The 20,204-nt window shown below is 36.4% G+C and overlaps 1 protein-coding gene and 1 long non-coding RNA gene across 6 annotated transcripts in view; one reads left to right on the top strand and one right to left on the bottom strand.

Moving 5' to 3' along the window:
* Window positions 1-20,204, top strand: part of LOC307188362 — a 254,461-nt gene that overhangs the window by 208,801 nt on the left and 25,456 nt on the right. Inside the window, exon 4 of the long non-coding RNA XR_013828919.1 lies at window positions 16,735-16,809. This is a non-coding gene — a long non-coding RNA (uncharacterized lncRNA). The remainder of the gene's footprint in view (window positions 1-16,734; window positions 16,810-20,204) is intronic.
* Window positions 5,284-20,204, bottom strand: part of NAB1 (NGFI-A binding protein 1) — a 103,589-nt gene continuing 88,668 nt past the window's right edge. For 4 of the 5 annotated variants that reach the window (XM_079925365.1, XM_079925364.1, XM_079925363.1 and 1 more), the window contains 4 exons: window positions 13,950-14,039; window positions 11,599-11,761; window positions 9,376-9,492; window positions 5,284-7,808 (listed from right to left, as the gene is read on the bottom strand). In XM_079925365.1, the coding sequence (XP_079781491.1) occupies window positions 7,720-7,808; window positions 9,376-9,492; window positions 11,599-11,761; window positions 13,950-14,039 (459 nt within the window). In that variant the 3' untranslated portion in view covers window positions 5,284-7,719. The remainder of the gene's footprint in view (window positions 7,809-9,375; window positions 9,493-11,598; window positions 11,762-13,949; window positions 14,040-20,204) is intronic. The other variant, XM_079925362.1, reaches the window with a different exon arrangement.

Below are 20,204 nucleotides of genomic sequence, written 5' to 3'. Positions count from 1 at the left end.
TTCCAGCGCTCTCACGAGAGGGAGTGAGGGCACGTCCTTCTACTCTGCCCAAGATAACTATTGATAATTTTTTCTAGTTTTTAAAAAAAGGTTTTTATTGAAGTATAGTTGATTTACAATGTTGAGTGAATTTCTGCTGTACAGCAAAGTGATTCAGTTATACATTTATATATTTTTCATATGCGTTTCCATTATGGGTTATCACAGGATACTGAATATAATTTCCTGTGCTATACAGTAGGACCTTTTGGTTTATCCATCCTAGACATACTAGATTGCATCTGCTAATCCCAAACTCCCAATCCTTCCTTCCCCTACCTCCCCTCCCCCTTGGCAACCACACATCTGTTCTCTATATCTGTGAGTCTGTTTCTGTTTTGTAGATATGTTCATTTGTGTCATATTTATTTAATTGTTTTAAACTTATTTATTTATTTTTATTTTTGGCTGCATTGGGTCTTCGTTGCTGCGCACAGGCTCCTTTAGTTGTGGTGAGCGGGGGCTACTCTTCATTGCAGTGTGCAGGCTTCTCGTTGTGGTGGCTTCTCTTGTTGCAGAGCACGGGCTCTAGGCGCACGGGCTTCAGCAGTTGTGACTTGTGGGCTCTAGAGCGCAGGCTCAGTAGTTGTGGTGCACGGGCTTAGTTGCCCCATGGCATGTGGGATCTTCCCAGACCAGGGCTTGAACCCGTGTCCCCTGCCTTGGCAGGCGGATTCTTAACCACTGTGCCACCAGGGAAGCCCATTTGCGTTGTATCTTAGATTCCACATGTAAGTGATACCATATGGTATTTGTCTTTCTGACTTACTTCACTTAGTATGATAATCTCTAGGTCCATCCATGTTGCTGCAAATGGCATTAGTTCATTTTTTTTTTTTTTTTTTTTTGCGGTACGCGGGCCTCTCACTATTGTGGCCTCTCCCATTGCGGAGCACAGGCTCCGGACGCGCAGGCTCAGTGGCCATGGCTCATGGGCCTAGCCGCTCCACCGCATGTGGGATCTTCCGGACCGGGGCACGAACTCGCGTCCGCTGCATTGGCAGGTGGACTCTCAACCACTGCGCCACCAGGGAAGCCCTAGTTCATTCTTTTTTATGGCTGAGTAATATTCCATTGTATATAAACACCACATCTTCTATATCCATTGCTCTGTCAAGGGACATTTAGGTTCTTTCCATGTCTTGGCCCAGTAGTTTCTATATATGTGTATATTTAAGCTGTATCTGCATTTCAAAGTGTTTATTGTGTTAAACATTGAAACAGTATAGGCCACTCAGTTGAGAGGAAATTTGACAGGTTAGGGTGCACAGGGACTGGCATCCAACAAGTGGACTGGCCCAAGTTACTACTTACTAGGGGTGTGATAACTAATTACCTAATCTGGAGACCTCCGTTTCCTCATCTGTAAAATGAGGGTAATAATAATTACCTCCTGGAGTTGCAGAGAGGATTAAATGTACAGCAGTTAGCCCAGTGCTAGAAAATGGTAAATCTGATATATGGCACTACTACAACTGTCACTAGAAATATAAGCCTGCTTTAGATCATGTGCTTTGCAAAGCAGAACTAGTTGTCTTTTTAATAAAGGAGCATACAAGTGACATATTTTTCCTATAAACTATTATATACATAATAGTTAAAATCTTGGGAAATTAGATCTCTCTTCTCACTTTTAAATATTACAATATATTATTTTTTTTCTTCTCTTTGAATAAGTTTAGGTAACCTAAAATTTACTTGTTAATCTTTTTAACAAGTGGATATTGCTTTTTAATATTCTAAGAATTGGAGTTAAGTACCTGGTTATATCTGTGATATGTCTGTCTTATTTTACACAAGCTGTCTTCCCATAAGTAAAACTCAGAAAGATGTGCTCCAATTTGAGAATTAGCTGATGCATGCAGAAGAAATTCACTCATCAATGTACGGGCATGTTCTGATGATAGAATAACTGGCTGATTTCAGAAAGGAAAAAGATGACCTAGTCCATTTTAACTGCTGATGGAAAACATCCTTACATTACGTTGTCAGAGACCTGAGGGTAGAAAGTGTGTACTCCTTTTTGGAATTATAACTAAAATGATGTGACTCTGGAGGACCCACAGTATGAGAACATGCTACCAAAAAGATCACTTTGTCTTCTGGGAAGGATACTAAATGGCAGGGCATGGGGCTAGACCACAGATGTTTGGCTTAACAGTTCACAGTTGAGGATGGTAGGTAGTCTCAGAAAATTATAAAATGCCTCTGCTGAGCCGGTTACCACTAAGATTCCACCTACGTGTGCACTACTTAAATACCTTCCTACATACTTGAGCCTTAGTGACCTGTCAGCAGAGGGTGTCTGTGACAGTTACATGAGAATGGCCTTATTTGCTTAGGATTGTGTGTGGGTGTTGAACACGGCACTTTTAGCATAAATTTATGAGGTGCAAGCTTTTAATGCAAAGATGACTCATAAGGTTTCAGAATGTGTAAATATGAAGCACAATCTAACTTATACCGTCACTGGTACTCACCCACAGCAAAACTAGCCTGGGTTGATTACCAAATTGTTTGGACTACCAGGAAATTCACAAAGTTTGTCACTCTTAATAGGCTGATGACAAAAATTCTTGGGTTGATTGTAACACTTGTTTGGCGCTACCATCTTAAACCAGTGTTATATGTACTTAATCTGCATTTTGCAATATTATGATTGATGGCAGCATTCAATTAACTCTATTTCTGAGACTGTGAAGAAGTCAATTCTTTTGAGAAGTTACACTGGAAAACTTAAACAGACAGCAATTGTATAATACAGTACAAAAAAATTAGAGGCAACAGAAAAAGGATCATAACTAAACATTTGATATGGATGTTGAAATAAAACTAACATCAGCATTTTTCGTGATTCGTTTCTGATGAATCACAGAACTCGCATTTCTCTTGCGAGTTTTATGCAATTGCTACAAAAATGTCATAAAAATTTCCTTTAACTGAAGATGAACTGGTAAAGAATAGACCTTTAACCTTATTGGGAGCAATACTTGGAAGTAGATTATTTAGCTGTCAGAACAATAAAACCTTGGAAACTGTGACCAAACAGATACATCCTGGAGACCCAGAATTCAACAGGATATTGTTTTAATACTTTAAAATGTTGTGGCCCTTAGAAGACAGGCAGAATATGAAAGAATAAAAATATAAAGGATCTTAACCAATTTTGTAAATGGAATCAACCGTTATTCATAGTTCCCGTAAAATTGCTACTGATACTATGTATAAAATAGATAACTAATGAGAACCTACTGTATAGCACAGGGAACGCTACTCAGTGCTCTGTGGTGACCTAAATGAGAAGGAAATCCAAAAAACAGGGGATAGATATATACATATAGCTGATTCACTTTGCTGTGCAGTAGAAACTAACACAACGTTGTAAAGCAACTATAATAAAAATTTAAAAATAAATAAACTTATGGATAGAAAAAGATTTATGTTGAACTTAAAAAGTTAAACACAGTAAGTTTTTGGATTCTAACTTTATCAGTTGATTGTGAACTTACAAAATAAATTTCTGATTAGCTCTGCATAAAAAATTTAAAACACCATACAGGTGTTTTTTTCCTTTTTAAAAAAATTTCGTATGTCAGTAGAAACAAAGGCCAGAGAAGAGGTTTTAAAGCTTTAACTACTGCATACTCAGAAAGTAAGAAAAACACTGGCATTTAGCTTTTGATCACTCCTATGTAAAATAAGAATCATAGAGTCACTAAAGAAACAGTCAACAGGAAGGATTTTTGAGATTAAACGTATTTACAATAAAAACAAATTTCTGGACATTGGATCATTCTTTTATTAACGTTGGAGGCCCACTTGAGAATCTCATTTATGAGAACACCCACAGATAACAAATAAATAAGCCTGTATTCCCTGAAATGCCACCCATGCACACAGCTGGGCCATAAGTTGGTTTTTAGTTAAATAGCAGCTACCATATTTGGTCTTATGCTTCAAGCTGTTACAAACACAACACGTTTGCTCAATTCTAACTTCAGCTTTTTACTAACTGAATTCATTTCCTATAAGAGACAGACCTCCTAGTTTCATTAGGTTAATGTCTTGTTGATTTTCTTTTGAAGACTCAGTGCAGTATTAAGTGAAGTCACCAGCAAAATGGGTACTGTGTCAGTAATACTTAAAACATTTGAGTAGCCAAGTGAGCAGACCATGTGTTAGGAAATTCCTTGCATGCTTATTTAGGTTTCAAGTCTTTCAATACCATCAACTATAATTGTAAAGGCACACTAGGTGCTCACAGTCACCAAATCTTAAAGCTTTTACCCAAGTGGTTTTACTAATTAAGGACAGGAAAAAGCACTTTTTTCCCCCTGCCTTCTGATGGGTTCAACGGGACTGTCAAAAGAATGATTATTCACGGCAAGCATTATTTTCAAGCATTCAGCTTAATAATTTTTTAAAAAGTGATCTCAAGTTGAAATGTACTACCATTATGACTTTATAAGCACACCCCATCTCTTTCTGTTAACTATTCCAGTCCTGGCTGATCTCGAGTGTCACTCACTAAATGTGCTTTCTTTCACCTGTAAAGTATCTACTACCATAATACCTACTGAACACAGAATGCAGTTAAATGTCAGTTCCTTATTCATCCCTCTGTAACACACTGAAATTTGGATTTTATCTGAGTGGTAATAGTTCCCATTCAACTAGGTATTGGGTTCCCAAAGGGCAAAGACCATGTCTTATATTTCTTCTGTGGCCTCCACCCTCACCTGAGTGTGTGGCTCAGCACTATTTTTGAAGCTGAGCCATCAGCTCAGTGAGTGTGTGGCTTCAGCACTATTTTTGCACTTTGTTGCAAAGCTTCTGCTAATTCTCTACCACAGGTTAGTTGAATTTCATATAATTAGCCCTTAATACTGAGACCAAATCACATTAAGACTTTGCAAATATTAGCATATCATGAATGTTAAATCCTAATGTTCCCCCTTTTATTTATTAATTTAGCTGGTTAGACATGGTGGGTAGTTTTCAAAATGTCTTTGTAACATTCTCTTAAGTGAGAACAAAATAAACCAAATTCTCTCTCTGACAGACCAGAGTACCTGTCTGCCAAATAACTTTATAAAAATGAAGGTAGCTGACAATAATATTTAGTCTTAAGGTATAATAAGCCCCTGGCCCCTAATACTCAAGCCCAGACCAAATGAGAGAGGGGAGACAGGTAGGCTAATACTACTGTGAGGAGTGCTATGCAGAAAGCTCTATAAACAGAGATACGTGGGGCACACAAAGTCTTTATTGCCACAGGAAGCAACTGCACTCATCCCACGTCACCAACAGCTTTAATAGTCACAGAAACGCAGACTTCACGTAATAAAGTACAAAACGGACTTGGGGAGAAATGGTCCCTTGGATTATATTGGTTGTAATACTGAGGTAACCAATTGACCTTGTTCAGTGAAAATACCTCTAACACAATGAAAAAAATCAACTAGTTATAACATCCAATTCATATATACAATTCAAATAAAAATATATATTATTTGCTTCAATGTATAGCAAGTTTAATACATTAGTGTTTACAAAATAAAAACTGTATTCTACTGAAATTTTTCTTGTGCTTCCCCCTTATCACTAAGCATGAAAGACCAGAAAAGTATGATACTTAAGGAAACTTATTTATGGATTTAAAGATGCAGTTTGTGCGGTCATGAAAGACAGATAAATATTAGTTGTAAGATTACCACATCTTTAAAAATTTTTGCTTATTAAAATCTACAAACTTGAACCATAAGACACAATTAAAAAAAACCCACAGAATTTCTCAAAATAGATTAGAATACAGGAAACGTTTCATGAAACTACTGAGATACTAACCAGTTCTATGGCTAATATTAAAAACTGAACAATCTATGTAAATCGTATTCATACTATTTCTATGCACAGTGAACAATACAATCACAATAATCAACCTCAAGCTAGCAACAAAGTTGCAAAGTCCATAAAAAGCTTCTTCAGTGGGCAAAACACTATGGTACAATTAAAACATTTAGGAAGGAAAAAAAGCCTTTTAATAGTATAAAAGTTGTTTACTGGTGTTTCTACTGTAAAGCTATTCTACAAATCAAAATGAAAAAGGAATTATATATGTGACAGTGATCAGAGACTACAGTGCAGACATTTCATCTAACATTTGGCTGATGAATTTTAGTATAATAGATTATAACTTAATATTTTTTACATAGTCATGACCTAGAGCAGAACCGAAAACAACATAAAAAACACATATTCCAAGTCAATACACTCTTCTCAGCAATATCTGGGTTTAGATGAATCTGGAGGAAGTAGGTAAAGCTGTCAAACATCTTCTCTTAAACCAACAGAAAAAATGTAAATTGGTAGAAGTAGTATTTGTTTTTCACTATGGATTCCAATGTGAAATTCTAGTAAGTATGCAAGTATGTTATTAACATTTAAGCACACCCTCATATATAGGCATACAACCCATTAATTAAATAGGGGGAATTAAAACAGATTTTCAAGTTAAAATGAGTTTTAAGAAAAAACTGCATTCATAAATCTGAAAAGTATACAAAAATGAAATTGTAAAATAAATAATATGTGTCAACTAAACCTCCATAGAAATATGCCTGCAAATGTGGATGCACTGATTGTCTAAACCTGTGATGGTCTGCATGGGAAGACATTCCCCAGGGAGAGCCATCTAGCTTCTCTGACTCTGGTGCGTAGAGAAGAATTTCTGGATATAAAACAGTACTTACTCTACTATATATTATAGCCTTTGTTAACAGTCACCATCCTTATCACATTTAGGGTTAACTTACTATGTCTTAATCTATATAACACATTCTGAAATAATAATTTTAAGTCAAGGCTTTTACACATCTGTCCACTTGTTTCTAGTTCTCTGTCCAACTAATAGCTTCCTATTTTTGTTATACCTTAAGTAGCTATCATAAAATGCAACCTGGGTCAACTAGGTAAGAGAGGTTTTTATACTCTATTGCTCATTTTTTTGACATTACTCCAGTATTTATTAACTATGTGCCTAATTAAGCCAGTAAAAATGACATGTGACTACTATGAAATGACACATTTCCTATTAAACAAAATCAGTTTTATCAGATATTAAATCTACAACATTTTCCTGACTTAAATTGAGTATTTGCTTTCCATTTTTCCAAAGTCGTTACAACTTTGCCAATAACTACATCACTTAAACTTTCTTTTTTATGACTGCAAAGATTCTAAACTCTGACATACAATATTTACGCAAAACACACTTAAAGTAGACAATGAAATTTCAAGTAAGATAAACTGTATCCACACCTATTGGCCCAAACAGGTCTCAACATCTAGATTTTACTTCTATAAATTATACAAATACATTGTACATTCTTAAATAATTAATGCTTACAATATTAATTTGTAAGCCTTTCCACATAAAATGACTTACAGAGGAATGTGGATCAGTATTTCTGTTACAGATTGTAACATTCTCTTAATTTTCTTTTGTGGCTGTAGTTTTGTCTTCCTGGTTTCCACAGATTACTGTATCAGTCCTTAAGCTTTGGCTATGAAATCTGTTTGTGCTGAATGAGGCAACATTGGTTATTAAGGCTTATTTCTATGATGGAGCATTATCCTTAAATCTGATGCCATTTCCAGAGAACAGTGGGAGAATCATAGCTATCTTGAATCTTCAGGCTCTGTTTTGATGACTTTCTTTTCTAAAGTAAAAGCTGAGTGAGGGTAGTCTTTTAAAATCCCCAGGCTCTCTGTATAAAAAGAGAAACACAAAATGTATTGATATTTTAAATCAATGGATACAAAAAAACAAACTTAAAAACAAACCCCCAAACTCCAAAGCAAGCAGTATCAATTATTCATGACTCTGCAATTCCATATAAAATTTTTATGTTTACAGAGTTGAGGTTAAGAGTTTGGATTCTGGATTTATATTCCATTTCTGCCAATTACTAGCTGTATACATCTCTGGGCAAGTTACACACCTCTCTGAGCCTTAGTGTCTTCATCTATAAAATGGGGATAGTATCTACACAGGGTGATATGCGACTTAAATCATAAAATGTATATAAAGCACACAGCATATAGAACCTACTGATTTTTATTTAATGCTTGGTCCAAAGTGATACATAAAATATATAAAATAAAACTGGCCACTCGTATACAACAAAGTTATTGTCTAAAATATTTACTATCAATGAAGACATGAGGCAGAAAAACAGCTTCTATGTTTAAACATGGAACTATTTTTAAAAGTTTCTCTAGCCATGAAACCTTAAGGTGGGAGAAATAGGGATAAAAGAATGAAGATTCTATTTTCACAGGACTCATTCCTTGGAGTTACATGAATAATTATTTCAACCTCAAACAAATACTACAGAATGCCAATAAAATGTAATATTTACATGAAGTACTAATACTGGGGGATACACACACACACACACACACACACACACACACACACACACTTTAAAAAGGATTCTAGAAAAGTAACCAACATTAATAGCTTATCTGAAATTAGGCAGTTCACTTCATGAATTTTCCTCTCTATACAGAAATTCAGCATAAGAAGAAGAATAAAAATAGTAGCTACCATTTACTGAGTTCCTATCAGCCAGGCAATGCCTATAGGCGATCTTGTTTAATCCTCATAACTATTCTATGAGGCAGAAATTATTTCTATTTTACAGATGAAACAAGTGATTTCAAGTAACTCCTAAAGTTACTTTAGCTCAAAGATTGGATGATACCAGATTCTTTCAAATGGTGTTGGTGTCTAATACTTTAAGTCTGTATAACTCACTTTACTTGGATAAAAACATGAAAACACCAAACTATAATAAGGAACAGCTTGTCCTTTTATGGAGCTCAGTTTACTTCTGAAATACAAATATCATCCCCCAAATGCAGCTGCATGAAAAGTTTAGATTTTGGTACACAAGGTTTTCTTAGCAGGACAGCAAACATATAGTCCATCAATTTCATATTATGAAAGGCTGGAAAAGGGAATTACATAACTGAAACCAGCCATTTATTATCTGGTTCAGAATTGTGTATAAAGTCACCATTCATGTAATAGCTAATCAAAATAATCTCAATCTTCAAGAGCTTTTCCCTGTCAGTCCTTTGGAATATCATGTTCTCAAAAAGACTGGCTATTAACATAGCAATCTGTTACTTCCAAGGGGAGAAAACGGACTAGTAACATCATTAGTAATGACCCTTTTTTAAGGAGGGGGACAGTGGAAGTTAGGAGATTAGAATGGAAAGATGCTTTATTCAAATATTACTCCCTCTAAGCACATCCCACATTCTCACCTGATGAGTGGGACTTCGCCTCACTGGAGTAATGTCTACTCAGCTCCCCATCCACCACAAAATGATGGAGTTGTCTGTTCTGTAAATTAGGCATTCGGAGGTTCAAAGGTCTTTCGCCTAATGAAAAGAAAAAAAAAAGCAATATGAGTAATTAAAGACGCATCATGGTTTTTCTTAAAAATAAGTTTTCACAAATCGCCTGAACACTCCTTAGGAAATAAGTAAGGAAAGTCGACAGGCACTGGAAGAATTTAAATAGCTGGAGAAATATCTAAAATAATAGTTTAGGAGGAAAATGGCAACTCATGCTAGTCTCAAGATCTACCATTCTGCCAGGACATTTTGAAGAGCTAATCACAAACTAAAGAAAAGACTGAGATTTCCAGTATGCACCCCAGCTCTGGCAGATAATGCATCACCTCTGTGGGGCATTTTCTTACTAGTGCAACCATTTTACCAAGGCAGGTCACTAACCACATAACAACAAATACTACAGAGACAGAGATGGCTTCAAGCCAATTACCCATTACTAGAACAACAACAACAACAAAACCTATGGCAAATCCACGAAAAAATATAATTAGAACAGATATGGTAAAAAAGGTTTCATATGCCAAATCATACTCTATCATAAACCTAAATCCATCATACTTAGCAAATTGGTGCCCTACACTGGATTATCCTGGGGTCACAAATTAGAGTCATCAAATCTTTCATTAATGCCTTTGCATCTTAACTCCAGTCTTTTTTAAAAAAAATTAACTAATTAATTAATTTATTTTTGGCTGTGTTGGGTCTTCGTTGTTGCACGCGGGCTTTCTTTAGTTGTGGCGAGCAGGGGCTACTCTTCATGGCAGTGCGCGGGCTTCTCGTGGTGGCTTCTCTTGTTGCAGAGCACAGGCTCCAGGCTCAAGGGCCTCAGTAGTTGTGGCTCGCAGGCTCTAGAGCCCAGGCTCAGCAGTTGTGGTGCACGGGCTTAGTTGCTCCACGGCATGTGGGATCTTCCCAGACCAGGGCTCGAACCCGTGTCCCCTGCACTGGCAGGCGGATTCTTAACCACTGCGCCACCAGGGAAGTCCCTTAACTCCAGTCTTAACTGTCAAGGATGACTGGAGAAGTTAAACAAGACTTCTACTAAAAAGTTTCTGTAATATTCTAAAAAGGAAGAACGTTCTTTGCCAGTACTCTGATCTGCTGATGTGTAATGTTTTACTCTATAGTTAAAGAATGCGGGTTAAGATGGTATTCTTACTTAGAAAGAAAACTTATTTTTTTGACGACAGTAACCACTCTCTGAAAAAAGTATAATAATACATAAAAAAAAAGTCCTACAAAATTGTTTTTCTTCAAACACTATCACTATTTGAAACTAGAGGATCTAGTTCTATACCTATATGCTATACATCTCCCTCCACGCAAGTGCAAGCTCCAAGGGAGCAGGGAGCTTTATCTTATTCACTGCTGCATTTTCAGTGCCTAGAAGTGTGCCTGGCACATAGGAGATACTAAAAAAATATTTGTTGAATGAGTGAATGACAATGACTTGGGATTTTCTTCACATTGTGGATACAAAAAAATGAAATAATTTTTAAAATGGTAAAAATGCTCATGAATCAAAACTTTCTACACCTGTGTTTAAGAGAACAATTTCCAAAGTATACACCACACAAAATATTTTCATAGGGACTACAGGCCAATGTGAAGCCTGAAAGAAGACAAAATTTCTACAAGTCTCTCCATTCTTATATTGTCTCCTCAAATCTCTGTACTCTGTCCTAGTACTTTAGAAGCAGTCACCACATTCTCTTAGGAACCAAATGTTATAAATTTCAGACAAATCTGTTTATGAAGCCTAAAAAAATCCAAAGTTTTAATCTTTTAAAAAATGATAAACATCTCCCATGGAATCCATTTCTTCAGGAAAAATGATCTGTACTGTTTACATCTCCCATTCCCATCCACCCTCTACAAAATATATGTCAATCACATGTGCCAGCTATTATTTAGGGATAATAACGTTAAAAAAAAACTCTACAAGTTATATTTGCAGGAAGAATTCTTTCCTTTTTATAAAAAGGGACAATTTAAAAATTAATTTTGATAGAGAACCTATAAAATAATCTCCATAAAATATCAAGTTTTAAAAAACCAGCCATTTTTTGTTTCCCTTTGAAGTGCACAGAGTAGCTGGCTCTAAAGGTGTGGGTCACTCTAAAGATGTACCTTGTCCATCAGTGTTATCAGAAGTCAAGCCATTAGGGCTGTGCTCTTCTGAGCTTTGCCTGTAAAGTCCTGCACACAGTCTTCTTTCAGCATGCTGCAGTCTGTCATAGCCAGCTTGGGTGCAAAGGAACTCCATCTGCTTTGCCATCACCTTTTCAGGCTGCTAGTAAGTAAAGTGAAAATAAAGTAACTAAAACATTCTAGATTTTTTAATGGTTTAAAGATGCCAATTTCAGACTGCAGCAAATATATTTAGTAGTCATTAAAATTAGTTCATACTTCATGTGGTATACACGTTCCATAAATATGCACTGATGTCTATATCATCATGTTAAAACACAGAATGTTAGATTTTGTACGAAAGGAAAAAAGCTTTCTGCTCAATTCTGTAAAGAGAATTCCATTCTAGCTCAAAAGCAAAATAACCTTAGCTTTGTTTTCTAAGATACCAAGTCCTTTTAAAGATTTTTTAAAAAAGGAACCTCAGAGCAACAGCAACATCTGTTATAAACTGCTTCTAAAACACAGGGCGAAGTCTTGGCATTTTTATTTTAGGATCTGGCACTACACAAACTCTGATATGATGACAGTATATTTGGGGGAGAAAAGGTGTAAAACGGCTGTCTAGAAGAACAAGACAAACACACCTCCCTCTAAAATTAAGCAATGCAACTTATGCAGAAAAACATCAGTGCCAACGAGGATCTTCACCTTCATCATGGAATGAAACTGCAGTATTTTCCAACCCATCATAAAAAGACATGTTTTAAAGTACACAATTAGTTGGCTGACATATAAATTTATCTCTGCATGTGTTCTCTAAGTCCCTTCTCTATGCACTGCTCTAAATTACCTATGTGTGATAATACCTATGACAGTCAAAGCAGTGATATTCTGCCAAGGAGGTAATAGTCAAAATACACAGATAGGAATCACTGCCATGCTATACAGAAGAGCAATACAAGGCATCTACTATATAAAGTTATATATATGTTACAAACAATCCTGATTCACAGTAGTAAAAATCAATAGGTGAAATATATTAACTCACAGAATAGGATGAAAGCTTATACCATTATTCTGAATCAAATAAACGAATGGATAAAGAAGATGTGACACATATATACAATGGAATATTACTCAGCCATAAAAAGAAACGAAATTGAGTTACTTGTAGTGAGGTGGATGGACCTAGAGTCTGTCATACAGAGTGAAGTCAGAAAGAGAAAAACAAATACCGTATGCTAACACATATATATGGAATCTGAAAAAAAAAAAAAAAAGGTTTTGAAGAACCTAGGGGCAGGACAGGAATAAAGACGCAGACATAGAGAATGGACTTGAGGATACGGGGAGGGGGAACGGTAAGCTGGGACAAAGTGAGAGAGTGGCACAGACATATATACACTACCGAATGTAAAACCGATAGCTAGTGGGAAGCAGCCGCATAGCACAGGGAGTTCAGCTCGGTGCTTTGTGACCACCTAGACGGTTGGGATAGGGAGGGTTGGAGGGAGACGCAAGAGGGAGGAGATATAGGGATATATGTATATGTATAGCTGATTCACTTTGTTATAAAGCAGAAACTAACACACCATTGTAAAGCAATTATACTCCAATACAGATGTTAAAAATAAATAAATAAACGAGATCAAAAGGAACCATAACTTCAATTCATTTAAATTTGTAACTAATTAATTAATAAAATTTCAATAAGATTTCTGAGGGGGAAATGTATTTTTCATCCTCTTAACATGAAAACACAAAACTTGGCACTACTAAATCTGACCAAAAGCAGTCACTAGTGAGAAGATCAACAGGAATAAAACTTACAGTACTTTCTAAAAGGCAAAAATGACTTTTTAAAATGTTAATTTCTGTGTACACGATCAAATAACTTAGCAGCAAAAGCACCTGAAGCTATATATTAATTAATTTTGCATTATACATGAATTGAAATGATTCAACAATAGTTACAATGTTGACTATTAATATATTATTGAGAACTAGAACTATTTTATCTCAGAGTTGTATTACACACATAATCAACATGGCTGTTTTCCTGGTATCAAGTTGCTTCTTTCTTAAGTAGAGAATCTGTATTAATTCCTACAAAACTTCAAAGAAAAAATAAGTAGCAGATGTCGGGTTTTGCTCACAAAGCAAACTAAACCTAGCTGATGCTGCTATCTCACTGATACAGCTGTGGATCAGGTGACATTGTAAAAACAACCAGAAATAAATTCAGTCTTTGGATGAAAGTGAATTTAAAACTGAAGCTAGTCGAAGCAGCCATTTATTTTTTAACCTACAGATGCTGTTATGAAATAGTAACTGGTGGTTGACGTTACCTGTGAACTAAGAGCAGCGAGTTCCTCACTCTTAGCTTTAGCCTGCTGGAAGAGTGTCTGCACAGAGTCCTGGAAATCTGGAAACCCATCCTGTGGGTCAAAGAATATGTCCTTTTTACTTTAAAATAACCATATTATCAAAAACTCAGAAAATGAAGTAAAGAAATCCACCTTAATCCTATTACCTGAATAATCATGATTAAGATTTTAATGTACAATACTTGATTTCAGTCTCTCAAGGTACAATTACCTTATTTCTACAGTTGTAACCTCAATAAAAACATAAATGAAAAAGATTAAAAGTTTATACATCCACAGTGTTTTACACTGGAACATAGATTTTATGATCATTGATAATAATGATTATATAACATTTCATCTGGTGGTTTGACAGTTTAATCACTATCTTCATATTGGACATTTAGATTATTCGCCTTATTTTTGGTTTTATGAGAAACACTGCAAAAATATTTTCATGGAGACAGCATTTTCCATAGTTTAGATGATCTAATACAATAGGTTCCCAGAAGTAGAATTAGTACAAAGGGATGAATATTTTTATGTCCTTTACATATGTTACTCAAGGGCCTTTATTGCTTTATTGTATCATAAGCAATATATGACAGTTTTCCTTGCCAGTACTGGGTGTTGTTTTCTTAATTGTAGCCAATTTATACTTTTGTTTTGATAATCAAAAAATTTTTTAGGGCTTCCCTGGTGGCGCAGTGGTTGAGAGTCCGCCTGCCGATGCAGGGGACACGGGTTCGTGCCCCTGTCCGGGAAGATCCCACATGCCGCGGAGCGGCTGGGCCCGTGAGCCATGGCCGCTGAGCCTGCGCGACCGGAGCCTGTTGCTCCGCGACAGAAGAGGCCACAACAGTGAGAGACCCGCGTACCGCAAAAAAAAAAAAAAGTTTTAATTTTGTATACTATAGTTGTATATTACTTATATTTTACTTTGTGACTTCTTCTATTACTATACTATTCAAAAAGACATTCTCCTTTAGAGATCTGAGAAGTACTCAAATCTACCCTCTAGTTTTCTAAAGCTTTATTTTATTGCTTCTTTTGTTTTTAAAATTTAACTCTCTATCCCATCTGGAATTTATTTTGTTATATGTAATGTGGTAAAAATCCAAAGTAAATTCCCAACCTGAATTTCTGCAGAATTCTTCCATGCTGACTTGTGATTTCGCCTTTACCAGTTCAAAGGACAGGTGATAGGGCTTTGGAATTAGAAAGACCTGCACTTGTGTTCCGATTCCACCACCACTTACTAGCTACATGACACTGGATGAGTAACTTAACCTTTCTGAACTTCAGTTCCTTCATATGAATAATAAGGATAAGAGAACCTATCTATTGGGGTTGTTGTGAGATAAAGTAAATGAGATATTGCCTTTAGCATACAATAACTGCTGAGTATCAGTGTGTATTCTTATATATTCTTATTTATATGTATTCTTATATTAAATAGTACATTCTTATATTAAACATAAGTATATTCTTTTTTTTTTTTTTTTTGCGGTACACAGGCCTCTCACTGCCGTGGCCTGTCCCGCTGTGGAGCACAGGCTCCAGATGCGCAGCCTCAGCGGCCATGGCTCACGGGCACAGCCGCTCCACGGCATGTGGGATCTTCCCGGACCGGGGCACGAACCCGTGTCCCCTGCATCGGCAGGCGGACTCTCAACCACTGTGCCACCAGCGAAGCCCCTAAGTATATTCTTATATTAAGTAGAGTGTACTCGGGACACTGTACTCCTGCACAACACTGCAACTTAAATTATTTCCGTTTTATACCATACACATACACATACACACACACACACACACACACACACACACACACGCGCAAATATGTTTACTAATTTTATCAAGGTTGTTTTTGGCCTGTTTAGTGCTCCACATGAAATTTATAACTACAAACATCATGACAGCATGGTTTTACTAACTTTACTGAAAACTACGCAAGGAACCCTCAAAGACATTGTCAGTAACTTCCAAAACGTTTCTCTCCTTGTTTGATAAAGCTGTATATTTGTAGCAAAGGGTGAATAATGAAAAACTGAAGTTGTTATATAATAACAGAGCAGAAAAAGTTGTAATAATAACAAAATATGTACCTTATTTGAAATATGAAACACTGGTTCAAAGATTTTCCCCATTGGGGTCTTTTCAAAAAATTATTTCTCCACTGCAAATCTCACGTTTTCAAATACTTCATCTACCAAAGTTCATTTCCTAGGTAATAATTAATTTCCCATTTTTTAAAATCCAAAGACATGAAATAAAATAATTAGAATCAAGAACAAATAAATTTAACATCTTGAAATAGTCTTATGTAGCTCCATGGTGGGTTATACAATCAGCCTTTTTAAATTATTAAAAATAGCCACCTTTCTAGGCCCCTACAAGACCAAGGACCCTGGGCTTAGAGGAATGTATAGAATATAATCATTAACTGAGCTAGAATGAATTTTATACAAGTATATATACTTGAAATCTAAATGAAAAGTTCACTTTTCTTAGTCATTCCTTTTTTCTCCTAAGAATTTATTTAGGCCTAAAAATCCAGCTTCATCTTTAACAAACTCTCCTTTAATTTAAGTTCTGAAGTTCAGTGAGGTAAGCTAGTAGGAGATTTAGAAAACAACATCAGTAAGAGGAGCTATCATTTTTCAGGTGCCTACAATGAACCAGTTCCTGACTATGTTCTGTAATTTACTTATATTGTCTCATTTAATCCTCACACAAACAACCCTGTGTTTCCCTCATTTTACAGCTACAGAGATTAGCTTCAAAGCCTATGCTAAAATCACAAAATCCCTGAGTTGCCACCCTTATGAGACTCACAACAGTAAGTAGAGGCATTTCTTTTATTTCCTTTACTTTAGAAGACAGATCCAAAAAAATATTGCTGTGATTTATGTCAAGGAGTGTTCTGCCTGTGTTTTCTTCTAGGAATTTTATAGTATCCGGTCTTACATTTAGGTCTTTAATCCATTTTGAGCTTATTGTTGTATATGGTGTTAGAGAATGTTCTGATTTCATTCTTTTACATGTAGTTGTCCAGTTTTCCCAGCACCACTTACTGAAGAGACTGTCTTTCTCCACTGTATAGTCTTGCCTCCTTTCTCATAAATTAATTGGCCATAACTGTGTGGGTTTATTTCTGGGCTCTCTATCCTATTCCATTGATCTGTGTGTCTATTTTTGTGCCAATACCATACTGTTTTGATTACTGCAGCTTTGTAGCATAGAACTATCATATGACCCAGCATTTCCACTCCTGCTTATATATTCGAAAGAAACAAAAACACTAATTCAAAAAGATACATGCACCCCAATGTTCATAGCAGCATTATTTACAATTGCCAAGATATAGAAGCAACCTAAGTGTCTACCAACAGATGAATGGATAAAGAAGATGTGGTAATATATATACAATGGAATATTACTCAGCCATAAAAAAGAATGAAATTTTGCCATTTGCAGCAACATGGATGGGTGTGGAGAGCATTATGCTAAGTAAGTCAGACAGAGAAAGACAAATACTGTGTATCACTTATATGTAGAATCTAAGAAAATATAACAAACTAGTGAATATAACAAAAAAGAAGCAGATTCATAGATATAGAGAACAAATTAGTGGTTACCAGTTGGTGGGGGCATAATATAGGGGTGGAGAGTAAAGGTACACACTCTCAGGTATAAGACAGACTCAAGGATGTATTGTAAAACACGCGGATATAGCCAATATTTTATAATAACTCTAAATGGAAAGCAACCTTTAAAAACTGTATAAAAAATAATTTTTAAATAAAAAAAAATTCTTTAAGAAAATTTTTAAAAATGCGGATAACCACAGTACCCAGCTAACTTCACAACAATTTTAAAGAAGCAAAAAATTCTTGAAAAACACTCGGCACAATGCGTGGCATGCAGAAATTAACCCAATAAATGTTTGTTACGGATACTTATTAAGTTAACCCAAAAAGTCACCAGATTTAATCAGAGTAAAACAATAGCATGCTGTGATATTACTATATCTCTGTGATACAGGGGGAATAAGATAAATTTTAGAAATATTTACATAGTATAGATATCTTAGAGAATGAGCTAGGCATTTAACACTAAAACCACCAAGAGAATATTGACTATATTGGTGGGGAACTATTTTAGTGAAAAAACAATGGAAATCTAGAAACACTTGTTTATTCACTCAATCTTGTTTGCCTAACAGGTTCTATCCTCTGAACTCTGTGATGGGGATACAATGACTCCTGCCTTCCTGACAAATACAGTGTAGAAAGGGAAATGGACAAAGAGATCCAGAGCACAGGGGAGTCACTGTGTCAGGGAAGGCTTCCCAGAGGGCATGATGTCTTGGCTGAGACTTGAAAGAAAAGAGATCTCTAGGGAAAGAGAGCAGCTTTATATAAAGGCCTAGAGGCAAAAAGAACAAGATACCCTTGAGAAACTGGAAAATACTTAATACGGTAATATAGGTAACACAGGGAATACACTAAGAGGGAGTGGTCTGAGAAGCTGGAAACCCAGGGCCAAATTCTATGAGGCCTTGTAAGTCATGTTAAGAATTTTAGATTTTATCCTAAATGCAAACAGAAGTCCTTGAAGGTCTAGGGAAAAGACTAATTAGATCTGCATTAGAAAACCCAATCAGAATGAGATGGGGATAATGTACTGGGGGAGGGGGGTCCAGGATGGTGGTTAGAGGGCTGTAGTGAAGACAGAGACTAGTGGCCTAGTCCCACACAATGGCAGATGCAACAGAGAAACACATGAATTCCTGAGATATGGCTTAGGCAACTGGGAGTTTGGTGATAACATTCACTAGAATCAGAAACTCAAGACCAGGAGGTTTGAGGAGAGAGCAGAAAGTTGATGAATTTCGTTGGGGACATATGGAGTCTGATCTGCTGCTGGTGAGACCTCCGGTAGGCAGATGCACTGACTCTGGAACCTGGGGTAAGGTCAGGGCTGGAGAGTTCCAGCCCATCAGGCCCTGAGTGGAGTGAGCCCAGGCCAGAACCCCCAGGAGCTCGAATATCTCAATATTATCTTTGATGGAGCTTGCCGAAGGAGAAAGGAGTGATCTTATCTTCTCATGTTAGGAACCAGAAGTGTAATCTCAGGCAAGAAAGTTAACCTCATTATTTCCAGTGTTCCCAGTTTTTAAATGGAGATTAAAACATAGCTTAACTGCCCAATGGAGATTTGTGGGGATTAAACAAAGTAATGCAAATAATAAAGCTTGAAAAAGTATACACTGCTATACAAATATATGGCGGCACCATTATTAGGACTATTAACCATGAGAATATTGAAAAGCCGGAAGGGGGAACTTCAAGCTCTACATGCGAAAGTTTTTAGAAAATGGACACTGCTCCATCATTAATAAAGAGAAATACAAGCATGCAATAAGAAATAAATAACAATAAATAACACAGATCAGTGGTCTCTCTGCAACTGGGAACATTACTATTCCGATTTTCTCTCAATCTTTGACAGTTCATCGTGGATGGGAAGACTACTGGACTAAGTAGCTATCATTTCATGACATACAAAGTAGGTTTGTACCCCAAAATATATGACTTAGAAATAAAAGTGAGAACATTCCCAAGAAAATGGTCTCTTTCACATTATGTTTGCTACAGGACTCTCTTGATATGTCTCTGAAGCTTTTTTCCCAGGAACCAGCTGTACCATGCTATGAGCAATTTATCTTCTTGTCATATTCTTGGCTGCTGCCATTAATCACAGTGTTCCCTTATGAGACTCTGAGTCTAAGCACTGAGAAAATAAAAGATATAGGGTGGGATGCTGTTCATGACCTAATTAATTACTCTCATCGCATTGGTCTCCACCCCCATTCCTCCTCATCCTTTCCACCAAACACTATCAAGTTGCTTTAAAACCACTGCTTAGCTATCTTTAAAACAACTTGTTCCAACAGATGTTCTCGGCCTCACACGTGCATTTTCCCTTTCTCTACTCACACTTTCTATATGAATAGCAGATTGTAATGCTTCTGTTTTTCTGATCCAGAGGGGAAGAGTCTACATCAAATTAGACCAGCTTTCTTTTCAACAAGCTTAGTAACAGCGTAGGTGGGTATTCTGACCCTCTTCCCTCCCCCTTCCTCACTCTGCCACCCTCAACCCACTGGAACTGCTAGCAGATGTTTCCTCTAAGTCTTTCTTTTTCAAGCCCCGATTCTCTGACTTTCTG

This window comes from Stenella coeruleoalba, assembly GCF_951394435.1.
Source record: "Stenella coeruleoalba genome assembly, chromosome: 6".
NCBI classification, from domain to species: Eukaryota; Metazoa; Chordata; class Mammalia; order Artiodactyla; family Delphinidae; genus Stenella; species Stenella coeruleoalba.
Note: the sequence above shows the minus strand (reverse complement) of the source record. Positions and strands in the feature narration are given on the sequence as shown.